Consider the following 19,087-nt stretch of genomic DNA (forward strand, 5'->3'; position numbering starts at 1 on the left):
AATATATTATTTCATCTGTATTATCTGAACACATGTGCACATACTGAATGGTTCTGTCTTAACTCTTTTGTGTGCAAACACAAGGACAGTCATTTATAGGTTTCTCGGAAACTCATTTCATACAAGGGATCTTAAATGTTGTCATACTAAATTAGCACCAGAAAAGAGAAGTCGTGTTTCTAAAACGCTATCTGGAATGACAAAAGAAATTCACTATAGATGTGAACAAATCCCTCTCTTGTTTTAAAATCCCCATAAAAATATTGATATAATTAAGCTCTTCTAATGCTCAGCCAGTAATAAAGTAGGCAGAATGATTCTTTCCAATTCTTACATTCTGCTTCCATCCTGCTGCTTGGAAAATGTCACTTATCATCACAGATACTGCCAACAGAAGATCCCCAAATGCCAATTGTAATTAAAAATGTTATTTTCAAGAAATTTCCACAGCTTATGCAAAAGGAGCACTATTCCCTGTCCCTTGAGTTTCTAAAATGATGCTAAAAAGATAATGGAATCTAAGGGGGTGACAATCGCCTGTATTTTAAAGCACAACATAAAAGATTTCTTTTGATAAGATCTCAACCTACAACAATCGTTGCTTTAATTTATTTTTCGGTCGTCCAATGGGTTTTGCATATCGTCGTTTTATTTGTGCAGCTTTCTCATGAAGTAGTTTTCTTCCCTTTTTCTTTGGTCTGCAGACTTGGCAAATCCACATCCCTGAATTAATATATATATGAAAAAAATATTTTAATGTTTCATTTCAGGAGAGATACTATATATAAACTGCAGTGGAAATAAGCTGCCCAAGGATGCCTGTGTGCAGAACTTTATTCCAGAAGGTGGATATCCCCTTTTGTCATTCTCCTCAGGAAGCCTTCATTAAAGGTCAGTTCCCACTCCCCGCCCCCGCCAAATGGGGTCAAGGTGGTGAGAACAGAGGGCTGCCCCCATCTCAGAACCCTTTCATGAGGCTTTCTGCAACATGTCACCAAACCTCCCTCTACCACATAAACATACATGAAAATCCGATCCTGCCGGATATTAGGTATCTTTTGATTACAGGGAGACGTTTTTGAGTTAATTGGTTTTTAGAATTTCTGGGAAAAAAGGATTTGTTTTATTTCTTTCTGGAAATCTTCCACACTAAAAACAAAAAACAAAAAACCAACCCCCCCCAAACAGTATAAAATATAACTTTTTAATTAAAACAAAATTGTTAGGGACTCTGAAGCTACAAGTATTAAAACTATACATCTGGCACAGGGAAATAGGTCACTGGGCAAGAATTTTTATACCAAAACAACTAAAGCCTACAGAAGTTTAGCCTATCAAAAAGGTCACATTTCAAGTCAGTGGGGAAAGGATGAAATGACTCAGTGAAGTGGCGGCCGAACAAATAACCATCTATATGGAAGGAAAAGAATTATTTCTTATCCTTTATAAAAATAAATTCTAAGCAGATGAGTATTATGACAAAATTAAATGTTACAAGTACCAGGAAAAATATGTGGTTATTTATTTAATTTAAGCATGACTGGCGTTTAAGACTGAAGCCATAAAGAAAAAGATTCATGGACTGGACTATATAAAAATATATAGCACTTCTACAAATCAGTAAGAATAAGGTGAAAACCCCAACAGAAAAATGATTCATGGGTAAAAACAAGCATTTTACAAAGATGAGATACAAACAGCTAATAATCAAACATAAAATATGTTCAATGTCACCACTTAAAAAAAAATTAGACCTTTTTTCTATTATATCAAATTGGCAAATATTTGAAATAATACTCTATTTCATTGAGTCTGAGACACTACTGACTATCAAATGCATCTGATTTTTTATAAAATGTGTCTCAGACTCAATGAAATATAGTAATGGAGGGTGTTGGTTACAATACAGGGAAACAGGTATTCTCACACACTGGTGGTCGGTCTGAAAACTGATACAACCTTTCATGTACACAGCCTTTGATCCAGCAATTCCTCCCCTAGGAATTTATCTTAAGGAAATAATTGTGGGTGGAAAAAATTGAAAACATTTGTAATGTCCACAATTGGGGATTGGTTAAGTAACTTATGGTTTGCTTATACATGGGGTTGCAAAATCAAATATGTTCAGGAGCCACCCAAGGATAATACACGTGACTGAAGCAAGCTGGAATTCAAGACAAGAGGGAACAGTGAGACTGGGGCAAGTTTGAACAGGCATTCTCCATCTAAGGGAAGCAAATTCAAAATTTTAAAAGTATTGTATCAGGGGCACCTGGGTGGCTTAGTCGGTTAAGCGTCCAACTTTTGCTTAGGTCATGATCTCGCGGTTCGTGGGTTCGAGCCCCGCGTCAGGCTCTGTGCTGACTGCCAGCTCAGAGCCTGGAGCCTGTTTCAGTCTGTGACTCCCTCTCTCTCTGACCCTCCCCTGCTCACGCTGTCTCTCTCTCTCTCTCCTAGAAATAAATAAAACATTAAAAAAAAAATATTGTATCAGCTTACCTGTAATGCCTTTAAAGAAGTCTTAAAAATGTATGCATATGTACCAACGCATAATTGTGGCCCACAGTCACCAGGTTTGCTACCCCAGCTCTATACCATGGAGTTCTGTGCACTCATTAAAAACTGTGTTTAGGAGGATATTTAATGATGTGGGGATGTTAGAATTTTGTAAAGATGCAAAAAACCAAAACTTTACAAAAACACGTATAAAATGTTCTGTTTCTTTTTAAAAGAGTATGTAGTGAGCTGGGAGGGAATTCCTAATTGACTGCTCTTTTTATTCTGTTTTGCCAATCTATTTACTAAACCCTTCACAATAAAAATTAATAAATTTTGTAATATGGCAGTTGTCTTTAATGTTTAATGTATTATAAAATGATGAAAAGGAGACTGAGACAGAGACAAAAATCCATACTGCATACGGATATATCCATATAAAATAGTTCAGATGCTCATGTTCAAATTATCAACTAATGGCCAAGAAAATGGGGGTAGTTCATTTCGTAGGATTTGGAGACATCATTACAACTCTCATGGAAAATAGGTGATTTCTCACTTCTGAACATGGTATTAAATAATATGGAAAGTGTTCTAAACTTCTGACCTACCTAATCTAAATTCATTCTAATAAGGGAACGCTTTGGGGAAAGGAATGGTCTCTTTTTTATCCTTGTGCCTGAATTAGAGTCTTTATTATATACATTACCTGCAAACTAAATGCTTTTACACTTCTCTGTTCACAGCCTGTGCCAAACCCACAAGCATAAGGAGGTGGAAGGGACAAAAAAGTGCTTAAGGAACCTGTATACCTCTGAGCCGGACAAGGCTAATAAAACACATTTTTACTATGGTATAAAAAGTTCACCTTTTGGCATTCTGGAAAGTGGGGGGTCACAGCACTCCATATGGAATCCTCTGTCACAGGAGTCACAAAAAAGCATATTATCCTGTAAGATAACATATTAGAGATTCGTTGAGACTGAAATTAACTGTAAAAGGCCACAAATTCTCCTAGTATCCAATGAACAATGATTAAAAATAATGAAGGGGTACCATGATCTCTGCTGAAATTTGAAATCACGTGTATTTAAATCTTCAAAAAGAAAGTAGCAACCGTCTACAATAATGACAAACCTTAACACTGAGAACTGGCAGTTTACCTGGAGATGGACTAGGGAGAGCCATACTTACTGCATTTTTGCCCTGGATTCTACATGCACTGCATGTCTTGCACTCGATGCACTGCCACCTTAAGGCCTTTACATTTGTTGTTAATTCAGGACAAAATTTCAAACAGGATGGGTGTCCTATAAGAATAAAAAACAAATCGCTTTATGGGAATAGTGCCTTAGATTTGTTTTAACTGCCATTCCCTCATTGTTAATAGGTTGTGATAATGCCAGTTAAAGACCTGAAGAACTGGAAAATACAAAAAAGATCAGAGAATCCAGGGGGGCCTAGGTGGCTCAGTTGGTTGAGCGTCCAGCTTCGGCTCAGGTCATGATCTCATGGTTCGTGGGTTCGAGCCCCGCATCGGGTTCTGTGCTGCCAGCTCAGAGCCAGGAGCCTCTCTTTGGCTTCTGTGTCTCCCTCTCTCTCTGACCCTCCCCTGCTCATGCTCTCATTCTCTCTCTCTCTCTCTCAGAAATAAAAATATATTAAAAATTTTTTCAAAAAGATCAGAGAATCCAAATGATACTTCCCTCTCTACCATTTTCCCCCTTATATGTAACTGAGTGATTATACAAATACTTCCCTAAGAGAAATTTGGAAAATTTATAACAGGTTCCAATCACAAGTCTTGGAGAACTCGAAGATAACATATGCTCAAATCATGTTCTCATTCCCGTGCCTTCTGTTAATCTCCTGCCCTATCCCTCCTCATCAGCCACCAGTGACCAAAAGTTTGTTGGTTTGCTGGATGTTGAGCGGAGTTATCGAGGTTCAAATATTCCTGCTCTGTGTAATGGAATCATGAAACTTAAAAAGATAGCTAAATACAACAGGCTGCTTAACAATACAACTACAAATGCCAAAATAATACTAATAATAATCCAATAGCATACAGAGAATACCCCATTCCTGGGATATGCAAAGAAGATACTATTGCCATCTTGCCCCTGGGTCCCTGAATTTAAATTCTGAAACTAGGAGCAGACATTGTAAATTTGAGAGTTAAAAAGTTGGAAGATCCACGTCAAATGGAGTATGCCAAGAAGCACACCTTCAGCAGGTTTCCCCCATTGTTCTACGTGTTCAGCTTTTCCACACAGTTTTGGGCACACTTTTCATGTAGCAGTATTCACTTCACAGAGCAAAACTCGAGACCCCAAGGGTCAACACCATTCAAGGAAACCACCTAGGCTACACTGAGTAATAGAGTCCTCCAAAATGCTTGGGGAGTGTGAGCCTAGACTCTTTGGGAGGCAGTTCAGTTTAAACTGTGATGGTCTTTTATCACATAAACCTGAGATCCCTAAACTTGATTTTATTTTTTTCTAAATCTGGTCTTAAAATAGTAAGAACATTAGTAAATCCCATGTGAAAGAACTTATAACCAAGCTGCAAAAGAAACCTGAGGGTAATAAAAAAAGCAGATTCTGCAATTTCAAAACTGTTCATAATTTCCTGACTTTGGCAGGCTTATTGTTTAAATATGTATTTTGGGTTGCTGCCAAAAAGTTCCTCCTCCCTAAAGCTTAACAGGTGCTTCATAAAATTTCCCCCACTAGGAGATTTGGCTTTTTGAAGTAAAAACATTCAAAATCAATCATCAATACCGTTAATAAAAGCACACTATTCCTGAGCTAAAAACAAACAAATAACAACAACAACAACAAAAACCCAACTGAACAACTACACATCTGTATTTAAGATGTTGAGCCAATAAAATGTCATAGGATTACAAATTCAGGCTTCAGAGATACCCAGGCAGATACATTTAACCTATGACAGCATTCTTTTAGAAGGGCCCCTCTCATTCAAATGAGTAGAGGGGGAGGAAGTTTAAATACATAAAAATGGTATCAATCACCTCTTTCTGCTCAGGAGCAGCACACGAAGACAGCTTGCTTGTCCAATCTAAGAAGTATACTCTGAAGGGGGAGGGGAGAGATCTACTTTGATCAGCCTCCCCCCTCCTCCCATATAGTTATGGGGGTAAGAACTCAAGTTTTAAAGAACAGCAATTTAAATTCCACCCTTAAAATGGGTCCCATCAGCTTAAAAGTATACCATTTACTTCTCTTCCCCCCCCTTTTTATTGCTTCCTGTAAGTCATACATCACTAGCACATATGACCTCAATTTCATGCACTGAATTTTTCTCTACATTTGAATCTGCTTTTGTACTTTAGCTTAATATTCGGTAACTAAGGTAATTCACATCTTATATTTGTTGACTATTTATCTCACAGAGATCCTATGGAAAATACTTTTTGATAATTATACATTTTGAAAATTAAAGGATTTCAGCCACTGTCAATCAAGAGCAAGGAATAGTCTTCCTCTTATTGCTTTCTCTCACTTTAAGCAATACTGTATCTCAAAACTACCACTTAAGCTACCCTATCAAATTCTAAAATCTTCAGCCTATCTTCCCTTAAGGCAGCAATCTTACCTTTATTTAGCTCAAGAGAATTGGCCATAGACCCCTTCCAGCTCTAAATTTCTATGATTCTGTAAAAGATGCTGAGGGATGAAGAAACATTTCCATTTTATTTTCTCATGGCCACTTTAAATTAACACAAAAGACTGTAACTGAGCTTGAAACATCACTACACAATTATAGTAATTAGATAAAGGACAAGAAAATGCTACTGATAATGAAATTCTTACCTCCTTTTTAACCATTCCATAAATTCCCTCTAATATGTAGGTGCCCTCTGCTCACACAATTGATAGTGGTTTGTCTTCTGGAGTTTGTTTCACTTTTGTGATGTGCACTTAACCATATTTGAAAGAATAACGTGTCTTTATTCACTCATTCATTCTTATTACAAATACATATGAAGCATCCTCACTTACAGTAGTTTTATCTAGCAAAACCAAAGGAATACTATTTAAACAAACACCAATGAAACCACAAACCAGTAAAAATAATTTTTGGAGCATGTAAAATGTTTTGGTCTGTGGGAGGAAAAAAACCCATGGGCTCTCTAGTAGACAGAAAAATGCCCCCCCGAAGAGGTCTATGCTGTAATCCATAAGACCTATAACTATATTACCTGACACAGTAAACAGGACTTTGCAGATATGACTAAGGATATAGGTCTTGAGATGAGGAAATTATCCTAGGTTATATGGGTAGGCCAAGTCTAATAATGAGTACTTAAAAACAAAAGAATCTTTTCCAGATGGGTTAGTAAAATGAGATGATAAAAGGGGGATGTGAAAGACTCCACCCAGCTTTGCTAGCTTTTAAGATGGAAGAAAGGGAAACCAGAAGCCAAGAAATAATGGGTGGCCTTGAGAAGCAGGGAATGTCATTCACCTAACAGCCAGCAACAAAATGGGGATGTTGGCACAGCTAACATCATATGCAATGGTGAAAAACTGATAGTTTTGGGTGTGCCTAGCTAGTTCAGTTGGTAGAGTTTATGACAATAGGTCATGGGGTTGTGAGTTCAAGCCCCACGTTGGGTAGAGCGTTTACTTAAAAAAATAAAATAAAATCTTAAAAACAAACAAACAACACAACAACAAAAAAACCTGACAGTTTTTAAGGTCCCGAAGAGACCTCACCCCATTTACTCAACAGAGTACAAGAAGTCCTAGCCATAGCAATCAGATTTAAGAAAAAGGAATAAAAGGCATCCAAATTGGTAAGAAAAACGTAAAGCTTTCACTATTTATAGATGACATGGTACTATATATAGGTACTATATACAGAGAGAAATAAAAGATTCCACCAAAAAACAACTAGTCCTGATAAGTGAATTCAGTAAGGTCGAAGGATACAAAATTGATGTATGGAAATCTGTTGCATTTATTTTTTTGCTAATGTTTATTTACTTATTTTGAGAAAGAGAGAGACAGAGACATAGAGAATCCCAAGCTGGCTCCATGCAGTCAGAGCAGAGACAGACATGGGGCTCAAACCCACAAACCATGAGATCATGACCTGAGCAGAAATCAAGAGGAACACTTAACCAACTGAGCCACCCAGGTGAGCCTGAAATCTGTTGCATTTCTATCCACTAATAATGAAGCAGAATAAAGAGAAATTAAGAAAACAATCTCATTTACAACTGCACGAAAAATAATAAAATACCTAACAATAAATTTAACCAAGAAAGTGAAAGACTTATACGCTGAAACTTATAAAACAGTGATTAATGAAATTCAAAACAATGCAAACAAATGGAAAGACATTCCACGCCCATGAGTTGGATGAACAATTATTAAAATGTCCATACTACCCAAAGCAATCTACACATTTAATCTAATCCCTAACAAAATACCGATACCATTTTTGTTGTCACAGAACTAGAACAAACAACCCTAAAGTCTGTATGGAAACAGAAAGGACGCTGAATAGTGAAAGCAATCTTGAAAAAGAAAAACAAAGCTGGAGGTATGAAAATTTCAGATTTCAAGTTATACTACAAAGCTGTAGTAATCAAAACAATATGGTACTGGCAAAAAAAAAGAGACACATAGATTGATGCAACAGAATAAAAAGCCCTGAAACAAACCCGTGATATATGGTCAATCTTCGACAAAGGAGGCAAGGATATGCAGTAGGAAAAAGACGGTCTCTTCAACAAATGGTGCTTGGAAAAATAGGCAGCTACATGCAAAAGAATGTAGCTGAACCACTTTCTTACACCACTGACAAAAATGAACTCCAAAAGGATTGAGGACCAAAATGTGAGACCTGAAATCATAGATTTTGCGTGGTGAAGGAAATAATCAATAAAACTAAAAGGCAATTTACTGAATGGGAGAAGACATTTGCAAATGACATAACTAATTAAGGGTTAGTGTCCAAAATGTATAAAGGATGGATACAACTCAACACTCAAAAAACAAATAATCCAATTAAAAAATGGGCAAAAGACACCAATAGACAATTCTCTAAAGAAGACATAGAGATGGTCAGCAGACACATGAAAAGATGCTTTTCATCACTTATCAGGGAAATGCAAATCAAAACTACACTGAGATATCACCTCATACCTGTTGGAATAGTTAAAATACAAAACACAAGAAACAACAAGTGTTGGCAAAGATGTGGGCAAAAAGGAATTCTCATGCACTGTTGGTGGGACTGCAAACTGGTGCAGTCACTGTGGAAAATGTTATGGAGGTTCCCAAAAAAATTAAAAATAGGAATACCATTATGATCCAATAATCGGAATACTGAGTATTTACCCAAAGAATCAAAATCATTCCTTTGAAACAATATATGCACCCCTATATTTTATAGCAGCATTATTTACAATAGCCAAATTATAGAAGCAGCCCAAGCGTCCATTGATAGATGAATGGATAAAGATCTGGTGTATATATACAATATATATAATATATATATAATATATATATTATATATATATATAAAATATAATATAAGACAATATTATTCAGTCATAAAAACAAATTAAGGGGTGCCTGGGTGTCTTAGCCAGTTAAGTGTCCGACTTTGGCTCAGGTCATGATCTCGCGGTCCATGGGTTCCAGCCCCACGTCAGGCTCTATGCTGACAGCTAGCTCAGAGCCTGGCGCCTGCTTCAAATTCTCTGTCTCCCTCTCTCTGCCCCTCTCCAGTTCGCGCTCTGTCTCTCTGTCTCAAAAATAAAAAAAAAAAAAGTAAAAAAAGTAAAAATAATAAAAACGAATTAAATCTTGCCATTTGCTATGACATGAATGGATCTCGAGATTATAATGATAAGTGAAATAAGTCAATCAGAGAAAGACAAATACTATATGATTTCACTCATATGTGGAATTTAAGAAACAAAACACAGGGGGGGAAAAGACAAACCAAAAAATCAGACTCTTAACTATATAGAGAACAAACAGGTTATCAGAAGGGAAGTGGGTGGGGGGATGGGTTAAATAGGTGAAGGGGATTAAGAGTACACTTAACTTGATAGACCACTAAGTAATATTTAGAGTTGCTGAATCATTACATTGTTCACCTGAAACTAATATAATACTGTACATTATACTGGAATTAAAATCATATATATATGTATAATCACACACACACAACATTCACATTGGCTTCATGGTGAAAAAAGCTTTCCAAATGTGTGGGGGAAGATAATACAGAGAGCCTCTAGTGAGTGATTCTGATTTGAGAAGGCATATTCATAGCAGAATCAGGGAGAATGTCAAGAAACATTATCTTAGAAAATAACTGTCATCTTTATAAGGAGATTACTTTTTGAAATATATACAAGTATGTGAAGGAAAGAAGGAAGGAAGGAAGGAAGGAAGGAAGGAAGGAAGGAAGGAAGGAAGGAAAGAAAAAGAAAGAAAGAAAGAAAGAGAGAGTGAGAGAGAGAGAGAGAAGAGGGGCAGTCTTGGTCCTAGAAACTCAATGAAGTGAATTCTGTCAACAACTTTGTGGTAATATGTTATAGCAACAATGGGAAACTAATAAACACCCCAACACTGGGACCCTCGGACTGGCTATCTGATCAACCATCTGCCCATCTAGGACAGGCATTCCAGATCATGTAGTCTAGGAGGAAAGAGACACATTAAATAAGAATTAGAAGTAACCGAGTGGGTATGGGTGAATCTAGCAGGCGAGAGGAAGATCTTCCTAAAGAAGAGACCCATAGGATGAGTGGGATTTGATGGGACCAGTGGAAGGGCAAGGCAGGAAGAAGCTAGCAAGTGCTGAGGGAGAGGGGAACAGGGCACACTCATAAAGGAAAGGTTTGACATAACTAGTATGCACAATATGCAGGGAGAGGGTAGTGAAGCAAAAACAGGGTGAACAGGAGCCCAATCAGAAGAGGGTTTGGGCGCAACAATATCCGTATCATAGGAATCCCAAAAGACGAAGAGAGAGGGAAAGGTGCTGAAGGAGTCCTGGAACAAATTATAGCAGAGAACTTCCCCGACCTGGGGAAGGAAGTAAATGTGGAAATACAAGAGGCTCAGAGGACTCCCCTCAGACGTAACTTGAATCGATCTTCTGCACGACATATCATAGTNGAAAAAAAAAAAAGAAGAGGGTTTGGGGACTATGTTAAAGAATTTGGATTTTTCCTAAGGGTAACTGGTAGCCACTAAAATAAATCTGTGAATAGATTTAAAGTTTAAAAATTTCACTTAGCCTTGCAGCATGGAAAACAGATGAGGAGGGGAAAAAGAGTCACGATTATATTTAGGTTATTATAACAGCAGATCTGAGCGGGTTTGGAGGGAGTGTGTGGATATACTGAGGATGTGTGATACAGCTTAGGACACAGAATCGATGTATTTTCAGTGATTCCTTGGTGTGAGAGAATAGAACGCAGGATGGCTTGTGGAAATGACTGAATAGCCAGAGATATGCCATTTGCTGAAATGGGAATCCATGAGGAGAAGAAAGAAGTCAGTTTACTGAGATTTCAACAGATTATCATACTGTTGTTTTGGTGTGGCAAGGACACTGCAAGGTTGACAGCCTGTTTGGGATACTTAACTCTGAAAACCCTATAGGGCATCCAAGTGGCGAAATTCTGAAGGCATTTATATCTAAGTATCTGAAGCTATGAAGCAAAGAAGCACAAGGCTAAGGATAGAAGGCTGAAGAAACATTTAGGGGATGGAGAGATACAAAGGAGCTAACAAAAAAATGTATACGAGTAAGTGGTGACAGAAAATACAGAGAATATGAGATCACAGAAGCCAAAGGAAAGGAACACTTAAGGAAAAAGATTCTCAACAGGCTACACAGGGCTGAGGACTCCCTGGTATGAACTGAGAGTTGTGCAGTAGAGTCTGATACAGACCGAAACGTGACCTTTAGATTTTGCTATGTGGACGTCACTGTTAATCCCGACAAGCACGATTTCAGTGAAGTAAAAGGCCAGGTGCAAAGTTTCTAGTTCCTGTTTCTCCACTTGGATGATCAATCCAGCTGTGGACTTGGATAAGATAGGGCTCAACAGTCCTTCCTCCTCCAACCTATGTACTCCTCTTCGGATTCCATCGTTAGGTTTCTCTGGAGTCAAGGGTCTCCTTCCCAACCTAATCATTCAGTCAGGATTGACTCAGTGTGAAATTGGGTAACTAACCAACCAATCCCTGGAAATTTTCTCACAGTGACCTGAAGAAACGAGTGATCTTTCTTTATATACCTACTTATCTGCATACTGCACCTACCAGTTCACTCTGGGAGAAGAAGGCAGGCAAGTTTTGTTCAGGGTTAACATAACACACAACTAAAGAAACCCGGCAGAGACTTCAGGTCTCCTGAGGGCATACTGACATTTGATGCCACAGCTCTTCCTCCCTTTACTACACAAAGGTGTGGTTCTTGCCTTCCCAGCTGCATCACAGCAGCCTCTGTCTTCAGTTTCCATGAGCTTCCACTTAGAATAAAGCTGTAATTTGGAACTGTACACTTATCTTAGATTTGCTAATTTGAAAACACACATGCACACAACTCATCTGTAAGTAAGATTTAACCACCCAGCAATCTGAGCAGCAGACACAAAATTTCATTTGGTATAATATCTAATACTTATGTGAAGCTAATTAAAGATAATTTGGTCTTAATGAGGCAAAGAGAATATAACAGTGTTAATTTCAAAGTAGGCTGATCCATGAAAGTCAAGTAAAATCACTTCCTAGTCCCAACATTTCCAAAGACCTGAAGACTATCTGATGATTCCCGCATTCGTATTAGTGGTTAGAATAATCCTTCACGTCTGTGTAATGTTTTATAGTTACCGATAATCTTCACATCATTATCTCACTGTATGCTCACATCAGCTCTATGGGTGGAAGGCTGCAGACATCACCCTCTTCATTTTACAGATATAAAAATTGCACTTACACAGCCAGTGAGCAGAAAACTGGAAAACCACATTTGGGGCTCTGTGCGCTCGGCACCTCACCTCTTATTTTTACTGTCTGCAAACCTGAATTATTTTTTCAAAGGAACTTTCAACAGGAAAAACATAGTTAAGTAAAGTACTGCCCATATGCAGCACTAAGCCATTTTAAAAATAGAGACACTTCTAATTGGCTTACTTTATGATGTAAGGAGAAGGAAACATTTATTACTCTCATCTATGAAATCTAAGCAGAGACTAAGCGTGACATCATACAAATGGTACTTCAGACAGAGGCAACTACAAACCAAACGGCACATATGGGAAACACATTTAAGAATGATCCTCCTTATAGGCTGCCATCTATATTTCCTTTTTCTGGTTTTATACTGCTTTGGGTATTTTTTTCACATGAACATTTTACATTAGAGAGTCCTTTGATCATTACAAGCAGTTTCAATTCAATCTGAGAACCAGTGGATTCTTCTGAGTGTGAGATACTGGCCATTTCCATAAGGCCAACCAGGGGTACTGACCACTCTGTAATTCCCATTGGAGAAACTGGACTGGACTGTGACAATGGGATTTCCACCATTATTAGAGGGTACCGTTGAGCTATGACAGCCTATATTATTGGTTTTTCGCCTACAATTATCAAGTGTCACATCAGAACATTAAAATACAAAAATCTCCCGAAGCTCTCCAAAGAAGACCTATATTTTGTTTTGATTCTTCTATTTAAAGAGTAGCAAATAACAAAGTCTACTCCTCTGATGTACCAGAAGAAGTAAGTGTCTATGATGCATCGCCCTGAGCTAGGAAAAATGTTGTTGTTGTTGTTTTGACAAAAGTAGCCAAATCCAGACTGGCAAAGCACATTTAAGGGAATATTAGGTGAACTTTAACACTGAGCCAGACCACATGGCGGAGTCCAGAGCAGCTCTCCAAGATCCTCTATCCTAAACAAAGGGATCTGATGCCCCCAAGGGCTTGAATTTCTGCCATGACCCATACCTTGACTCCAAAGCCTCTGGCTTTTTCTACCTGAGAGGAGGAGGGAAGACTGGCTCACAAAATGACTCTAACTATATAAGCCTTCCAGACAGTATCCTTAGTCCATTCTTCTCCATTTGTTAAAAAAGAAAACAAAAGTGTTTTTGAAGAGAAAACCTAACATTACACCCACATACCCTGGTAAAATAAGAAACTTTAGGGGGAAAAAATTTCGGTGACCTCAAAGTATACAAGAGATCAAACCTCTCCTTTGGCAGGTCTTCAATCTGGGAAAGACGAAGGGAGATTGATTACATCAGAAAATCTAAGATCTACCTGTTTAGAATTACACCTTTATACCTTGTGAGGGAGGCCTTGAAGTTATGATCTAGTAGATAATGATCTCGAATTCCTTATCAACTCAAGTAAGTGTATCAGCAAAGGTAAGGAAATATATGAAGGGAACTTTTCTTCCCACACTTAAGTGCACTTTTAATCTGTCTCGGCCTCCAGACAAATAGACACTCAAAAAATAAAACAGTGAAGGTAGTTTTTAAAGTACCACCTTAAAAATAACAAAGGGTAAACCCTAGATAAGTGAACACCACTAAACTGATCAGGCAGTTAAACAAAAGAATAATTCATTCAGAATGAGCCTCGTGAGAAAACCCAAAAGATAACTCCAGAGTCAGAAGTGATGAGTGAGGGACTACCTTACCAGGATAAAACAGGGAGACTGTAGGGCTGAAATTTATTAAGCCGAACGTACAGATAATGTTTCCATGCCCTTTTGTCACTATCCATGATACCATGAGCAGGTAAAGAATTTTAATGAATCTGTAAAGCCTATCAAAAAGACTGTCAGAATGCATTTTTCAGGCAGAGTTTGAAATGTCTTATTTCCAAGGCTCTCCCCTCCTAGACGGGTCCTGAAAACTGCAGAACCACATACAGCCTACAGCCTATCAAGTTAAACCTTTATAGGAGGAGGAAGAATCATGACACAACACTGTCATTCCTCAGTGTGAAACATTTCCTCTAGCCAACCATCAAACAGCTGTCAAAAAAGGTGATAAGATTTGATATTACTTGCAGCAATCAAGGACAATAGCAAACATGCCAAATAATGACACTGGCTGCATTTACAGAACACTTACCATAGTTGCCGTAGACCCTGTGCTAGGTTTTTTACCTGTGTTCTCTCACTGAACACCCACAACATTCAAGAGGTAGGTGTTACCATTATCTAATTTTCCAGTGATGAATCAAGGCACAAAATAGTTAAGTAACTAAATCAAGGTACAAGAACTGGGCTATGGTCGGCTCTTGAGTTTGTTCTTAACCACTACACTATATTGACTTCCTAAATGACAGTATGCTACGGTCTTCTGCAGCTTTGTTGTTGTTCTTAAAGATAATTATAACTAGAGAAATACTTGCTTATGAATGTTAAAATAACACTGTGGGGGAAAAGTGATAGGAGAGAAGAGAACAGAGAAGGAAATTTAAAGATTAGCAAAGAGATTATTTTTTTAAAATCCAATTAGCTGCCACTCAGTCTGTGTGGGGCAGGGGTGTGTCTGTCTGTCTATATGCATACATATAACTATATAGAGAGAGCGACAGAGAGAGAACATAGGCAACTATCATCTAATTAGCACGCAGGAAGACTGACTTGGTAAGACAAATTCTTTTCATGTAAGCACAATTTGACTTTTATTTTCCATTTTAAACTGGAGATGTGGTCTTAAAAAACTCAGACTGAGAAAAAGGCACAGGTGACGGCTACTTGACAGCATCTTGAATGTGGATCCAGTTCCCTACCCAGCAATTCCTTGATTTCAACATCAACTTCTACAAAGGCTACTCTTTTCCTATCTTATTCTAGACAATCTAGATTTTTTTCATGCCTGATGATTTCTTGACTCTGTCTTTCAGTTTCCAGAACACTGTCCTTTTCATTCAGAGTCATGCAGAGCTGGGTTGTAATATTATATTTCACCAGTAGGTGTCACGACCTGAAACACTATATATTCCAACTTTAGAATCTCTTAAACTGAGACTGCAGACTATATAAAACAAGTGATTCCAGTTCTATTCAGCTTGAAAACACAGAATTCTCTACACTGAATTTACCTGCAATGTAAAATACTGCACAATGAGTTACGAATGCTGATATGAAAGCAAAGCTTAATTATAAAAATTAACGTATAGTATTATATAAACATACAGAATAACATTATGTCACTGTTAATATACTCACTTTTTTCCTCTCTAGTTGCACTTAGTTATTAAATTTAAAACCTACGAAAACAAGTGCAGTTTTGATAGAGATATAAATAGCATACAAGGTATAGAGGAGTAACTACACACACACATTAAAAAATACCAACTTACCACTACTGCCACAATCTGCACAAGAGAGGAGTTCTTCTGGTTTCTTTTCACGATTTGATTCTTTAGTCCCCAAACAGAAGCTACATATCGGAATGGGATCGGCACGGGGCTATGATAAAATTAAAATGAATAAATACTGTCAGTTTTCCATTTCAAAATTAACAACAAAATAAAGTCAAAACTTCTTATGTATTTCCTTAATAAAGAGAAACTGCTGAATAAGGTATTCAAAACATTTTCTAATTAAAAAAAAACCTCTTTAATCATTTGATGCTACAGTATTACCTGAATAATGCATTTAAGTATAATATGTAAGATTCAGAAGTAACTTATATTAATCCAAGCAAATCTACAACATTTATATATTATATAACCTTCCTGAAATGAACATTATTCAAGATTCTTTTCAGGGGTGCCTGGCTGGCTCAGTTAGTAGAGCATGTGACTGTTGATTTTGGGGTCATGAGATCAAGCCCCACATTGGGTGCAGAGATTACTTTAAACAAACAAAAAGATTCACCTGAAATCTCAATTGTTCTCATAACCTACATACCTAAAATAAACTGATTCATTTTCAGGATTATAATTTATGAATACCAACTAATTAGTTCAGATGGTTTAACTAAACTTTATTAAATGCTTTAGCGCAAGTTAGTTTTATCCATCTCTTAAATTTTTGATATAAAATATCGGTATGTTTTTAGGTGACATAATAACAGAGTCAGAACTAAACAAGAACTTTAAAATTCTGTGGGATCACTTGGGAAGCTCAAAGGATCATTAACAAGGTTTTTCCAGCACCAAGGTCTTCAAAAGTAAACCATGCCATGTCACACAAAGGAGATAAACTCTCAATCTCTGACATCCCACATTAATAAAATAAAAAACAAAACATCTGTCTAACCCCCTAGCACTCCTTACCTCTCACTGAGGAAACTGCTTTTAACAGTGGATAAGTCTGCATATACATCTAAGTGTCTCCATTGTTATTTATGACTATGAGTGATGCTAATATCCCCATTCATATGAATAAATTGACTGTGTCTACAGATCTGGTCACATTTATTTTGAACAGCCCAAACTGTATGAAAATTAAACTTTTATTGCATATTCCAAGGCTTTAAACATGTTGGCTCTAGCCATCTGAATGTAACTATACGTATTTATATTTGAATCTCAAGAATCAAAAATTCAGGGCAACGAAAGTTACCATAATCATAAATGTTTTTAATATAAATTGAGAACAAGATTTTGCAAGTTCTAACTTTATAAATATACATCAGCACAAAATAAACCCTTATTTGTTCAGCTACTCTATCTGAAATGCCTAATTAATACACTGCCTGATACACAGTAGGCACTCAAAATCTATGTTAGCTGAATAAATGAAAGGAACATATGCTAGTTAAAAGAAGAAACCCTCATCTGTAACATAGTATTTCAAATGGTTATAATGATTCCAACAAATGTCTTGGTTCACTGTGAAAACACGTCATCAAAAAACACAATTTATCTTATGACTAAGGATGTGCAAAATTTTTCAATTATGATTATTAATTTCACCTGACAATGTGAGTATTCATTATCTTGCCCTTATTTTCAGTTTAATTTGTTCTTTTAATATGCACAGGCTTTACTTTCAGAAGTAGCTATGCAATTGTATTTTTGTAGCCACCGTTAAAAAGCAGAGCATAGAAACACTTTGTACTAGAAAAACCAAAAAAGACAAGCTACAACAAATTGGTCACTGACTCCAGCCACAATTTTTTAAATGCCAGATAATCAGCACTGCATAATTATGGATCCATAGTTATTACTTGCAACTGCTCAACTGTAGTACCTTGGGAACACTTTTGTTCCTTTAAATAGCAATTAAAAGAACAATCTGGTTTTAAAGTGACAACATTCCCCTGATAGATTCTAGCTAAAACCCAGTCCTTGTACTAATGGGATTCCTGCTTTCATTTGATATAACAATGCTCAAGCCATTGCTGCCATCCTTGCGGTGATAAATAATTTACAAAATGTCACATATCATTCATGCAATGAAACAAATCCAAATCTGCAATCCCATTTTTCTTTCCCCCAATGAATTTTAGCTGTGAGAAAGACATGGCCATCAGCCAGCACTCGTGCTCATTTTTCGTTTTTAACCAAAGGTAACACAAAGGACAAAGGTTGCTAGTAGTTCATGGCCAGAAAGACTGATGTCCCACACTTGGCCCAATAATAGAAAGCATAGATGCTATCACTTCATGCTACATTCAAGTGAACCCCACCATGCTGATGTATGCTCACAACCATTTATTTTAGGGATAACTATCTCACAATACTCTATAAAACCACTGCATTATACAGAAATGTCTGCCCTGCTGAATTATTGATAATTCAAAGCACTTTTTGCTAACCTCAGTGTAGCCGAGTCTAATTAACTTTAAAAAATTGTCACTTGTAAGAAATGAAACTTTTACAGTAATGCATGTAAATGGGTCACAAAATTATTATGATTCACTATTCTCAATCAGACTTCATATAAACTGTTTCAAAAAATAATCCCTGGTAATAGATTAAAATGGATTGCAGTCAGAAAGAGGTCTGAATAAATGGCAATTCGATTCTACACAAGTCCACCGCAGACAAATCATATGTAAGAGGTCTGGAAATGAAACCAAACATCTAATTCTTAATCACTTTCTTTGAAATTTCATAAAAGTACCTAACATGTTGATCACATTTTCTTATCAACATTACTGAATATTTCAAACTAATCTGGAGAATTAACATCCATGGATAGGTTTAAACTGCAACCTGCTCAGGAAGCAATTCATCCTCATCTCCCATGCAAAGGTCCTGGTGTAGATGCAAGGTGAGAGGCCACTTTACATACTTTCTCATTTAATCATCGTAATAACTCTGCCAGAACTGTTTATATAATGCCCATTTTAGGGAGCCAATTGAAGATCTGAGAGGTTAGGTAACTTTTGTAAAGATGCAGGAGTTCAACTGTGGAACTAGCATTTAAACACAACTCTGTCTTCACCAAAGCATACTTCTCACCTTCACTATTTATTCTCTCACTCCCTACTTCCCTCTTCTCAGAAAAATTATCTTTCCATCTGTGGGAGTAACTACTCTTCACTTATGTGCTCATAATCTCTTCCATCCAACTTCTCCCATGACCAATGTCATATTTTTAAA

At 37.1% G+C, this 19,087-nt stretch overlaps 1 protein-coding gene across 1 annotated transcript in view; it reads right to left on the reverse strand.

The window, feature by feature from the left end:
* KAT6B (lysine acetyltransferase 6B) overlaps positions 1–19,087 on the reverse strand; it is a 192,626-nt gene that overhangs the window by 52,732 nt on the left and 120,807 nt on the right. Inside the window, exons 4-7 of the mRNA XM_077778727.1 lie at positions 15,890–15,998; positions 3,691–3,806; positions 3,365–3,446; positions 591–723 (exon numbers count right to left, since the gene is read on the reverse strand). Of these exons, the coding sequence (XP_077634853.1) occupies positions 591–723; positions 3,365–3,446; positions 3,691–3,806; positions 15,890–15,998 (440 nt within the window). The remainder of the gene's footprint in view (positions 1–590; positions 724–3,364; positions 3,447–3,690; positions 3,807–15,889; positions 15,999–19,087) is intronic.

Source organism: Crocuta crocuta, unplaced genomic scaffold (assembly GCF_008692635.1).
Source record: "Crocuta crocuta isolate KB4526 unplaced genomic scaffold, BGI_CrCroc_1.0 scaffold167, whole genome shotgun sequence".
NCBI classification, from domain to species: domain Eukaryota; kingdom Metazoa; phylum Chordata; class Mammalia; order Carnivora; family Hyaenidae; genus Crocuta; species Crocuta crocuta.